The following is a 3,308-nucleotide window of genomic DNA, read 5'->3' on the forward strand; positions in this document are numbered from 1 at the left end:
ATGCCGGAAGTGCTGCCTCGCGCCCCGGAAGTGATTCCTTGGGTCGCGAGCGTCTTCCTACTCGCGTTCTGTGTGAGACGTAGAATCCAGCGACCGAGACCGCGAGCGAGGTGAGATCGGGGTACCGTGGAGACCCAAACGCGAAGCGGATGGTAGAGTCGGGCTGCGAGCACCTTTTCCTTACTGAACTTTACGAAACCATTGGGTCTGCTCCCCACTCTGGCTCCTCTTACCCTCCCGACTCCGGGGCAGGCGCTGGGCCTGCACTTAACCTCTTCCTCGTTCCTCGTAGATGCCAGTGGCCGTGGGTCCCTACGGACAGTCCCAGCCAAGCTGCTTCGACCGCGTGAAGATGGGCTTCGTGATGGGTTGCGCCGTGGGCATGGCGGCCGGCGCGCTCTTCGGCACCTTTTCCTGTCTCAGGTGAGGTGCGTGGGCTCCGGGCGTTCGGAACCCCCGGACCTTCTTGCCCCACCACAGTCTGCCTTGAGCCTGAATAGAGGCTTCTTCGTTCAAATTCCCTCGTTGGCCTTTAGCCAGACTAATTTACTGGCTACCTTCAGTCTGAAAGCATGGGTTGGACTCCTCAGTGTTAAGAACCAGTGCTCTAGCGTTAAGTTGGTCTCGGGCTCTTCCCTTACTCATTCTCTGACCTTAGGCAAGTTGGAACCTTGTTTTCCCGGTGGAGAGGACAATAGCACCTATCTTATATAGTTAATGTAATGATCAAATCAGTGCGCACTTAGAACAGAATCTGGCACATGGTAAGTGCCCAAGAAATGGTAATTACTACTGTTCTGTTGTTAATGTTTATTTTCATTTGCTAACGATGAAACTAACTTTTGTTGAGCCGTTTTACTGTCTTCGGAACAGAATGTAAAGATGAATCAGATAAACTCTACTCAAAGTATTTTTCACACTTAAGGACTGTTATTCCCATTTTCCCATATTGTAAATTACTGAGCACTTAATGTGCAGTGTATGGCAAACACTGTGCTCAATGCTGCGAATGTGTTCTTATTGCAACCCTATGAATATTATGATCCCTATACACTTGATACAGCCTGTAAATTGCAGAGCTGGGCCTTGAACCCAGATCTGTTAAAAAATTGATTAATACCAAGGAACTGCCTAAAATACAGATGTTGTATTGGATCATACATACCCTAGAGGCAAAACAAACAACTTAGAAACTGGATTCCCTGCCCATGTATTTTGTACACTGCATTTGTGAAGGTAGTTGATATGACGAATTCATCAGAATACTCAGAGATGCTGATGGTAACTGTCCCTTATCACTTTCCACCCCAGGTGGGAAGAGACTGTCCACTAACTAGGAAATGAAGGGTGGGGACTGTCAGATTCTGGGAGTGCTTGGTGCATAGATAGCAGCACATTGAAAAGAGGCATTTAATACTGTGGTTTTGTGTTCCCAATTGGCCCCTTCACTTTCTTCTCAGGATTGGAATGCGGGGTCGGGAGCTGATGGGCGGCATTGGGAAAACCATGATGCAGAGTGGCGGCACCTTTGGCACATTCATGGCCATCGGGATGGGCATCCGATGCTAACCAGGGCATCGGTTACCCACTACATCTACACCCCTCCACTGGATCCCAACCCATGAACTATAATAAAACAAAGTGTTTAAGTAGTGCGAGTGTCTTTTAGAGGCATTATATTCTTTTTACTCCCACCCTATTACCCAGCTTAGCCAGAGACCTGGACTAAAAAGATGTCAGCAAATGAGGATTGGTCTTTCACAATGCTAATATAAAATTTGGAAATTTGTGTCCAGTACCTTTCAATGATCCTACTAGACTGTTTATTACACAATTCGGCCCTATAATGTTAGTACTGTTGTCATTGTTTTAAAGGTGAAAATTTGAGGCTCAGAGAAGACCACTTAACATCACAGTACAAAAGGGGATTTAACTTATTTCCAATACATGTTCATCCTGATACAGTTGGTGGCTTGGTAAAAAAAATCATCCAAGGTGAAGAGAGATTCAGACTACCAGTTTACTTTTGTAGCTGTTCTCAACTGCCTACTTCCAAGTGATTATCTAGCTACGCTCAATGTGAAGAAATGAAGATTCTGTGGCAGTGAGGCAAATGCCCTGCACCTGCACAGACCACACAGCCAGTGGTGTTGATCTGACATCCACTGCCTCAATTTTTTTTCCTGAGATACCAGGTCTGGGGATTGAACCCTAGACCTCCTATGTAGGAAGCCAGTGCTCAACCACTGAGCTACATTCCCCCCCCCCCAAGTTGTTTTGTTTGCTTGTATTGTTTTTAGGAGGTAAGTGGGGCAAAACCCAAGATCTCCCATGTGCCGGGAAGTAGGGCCTTAACCACTAGTAAACCAGTGCTATTTAAGAAATAGGAAGCTGAACATTTCAGATACATATAAAAATCCCAAGATGCAGCAGAACTAAGAACACCAGAACAGTTATACAGTACCTATACCTTTCCCAACCAAAGCATGGGATCCTGTCCCAGGAATTGATGAACTATTAAGGATTCCATTTAAGATAGTAATTTTAAGTGATTGCTATAAATCACACTAGTAAAGTTACTAAATTTCAACACACTTTGAAGGCCATTTACATAAATTCTTTGGTAGTTTACTCCTTTTTAAACATTTTGATTATCAATTACTATAAAGCTGCCTTTGTTGGCCCATTTCTTAAGAATGACAGGTTCTAGGGGGAAAAATTTGATAGCAAACTACTAGAGGATGCCCCAAATAATACTGCTTCCCAGAGTTAACCTTGAATCTTTTAAGATTTTCATATTAAAGAACTGAAGCAATTCAAGGGATAGAGCTCCTAGTGTGCCTCAATGCTAACTAAGTACAGTAAAAATAAGGTGAAAAATTCAGTATTGGAAAGTAATTGTTCCATCAGTACTGCCTATTTAAAGATTATGTCCAGACTCCACTGGAGACTTAATGCCCAAGTTTAATGCCTGGTTAAATCTGCTTGGATATCTTTTAACTGCATCAGTTTTAATACCTTACCCTAAATACTTTATCAGGATACAGTCATATCCAAATAACAGTTCTAAAAGGAAAGCTCAGAGTGTGCTCTTGATGTCAATGAATCTGTGAAAATTTTATCGTTTCGAAAAAGGTACTGGAAAGGGGGAGTGTACAAGGATAGCTTGAAACAAGTCTCCCAGATGCACATGAAAAATTGTTTTCCCTAAAAGGCAAGTACTGAAAGATTACTTAAAAATTAGAGAAACTGAATTCTAGTCTCAAGTTTCTATTACTTAAAGAACATTTGAAAAATGAGGATTTCTG

General features: G+C 43.1%; 1 protein-coding gene across 1 annotated transcript; it reads left to right on the forward strand.

Annotated features, from left to right (window-relative positions):
- Positions 1-4: 4 nt before the first annotated feature.
- On the forward strand, positions 5-1,652 carry ROMO1 (reactive oxygen species modulator 1). Its single transcript, XM_004482421.4, has 3 exons — positions 5-110; positions 293-423; positions 1,461-1,652. Exons 2-3 carry the CDS (start codon positions 293-295, stop codon positions 1,567-1,569), a joined length of 240 nt encoding a protein of 79 aa, XP_004482478.1. The 5' UTR covers positions 5-110; the 3' UTR covers positions 1,570-1,652.
- Positions 1,653-3,308: the final 1,656 nt, after the last annotated feature.

Source organism: Dasypus novemcinctus, chromosome 24 (assembly GCF_030445035.2).
Source record: "Dasypus novemcinctus isolate mDasNov1 chromosome 24, mDasNov1.1.hap2, whole genome shotgun sequence".
NCBI lineage: Eukaryota > Metazoa > Chordata > Mammalia > Cingulata > Dasypodidae > Dasypus > Dasypus novemcinctus.

Coding starts and splice junctions, on each gene's coding strand:
- ROMO1 (XM_004482421.4), top strand. CDS start 293: ATGCCAGTGGCCGTGGGTCCCTACGGACAGTCCCAGCCAAGCTGCTTC. Junction 424..1,460: donor GGCACCTTTTCCTGTCTCAG/GTGAGGTGCGTG, acceptor CTTTCTTCTCAG/GATTGGAATGCGGGGTCGGG.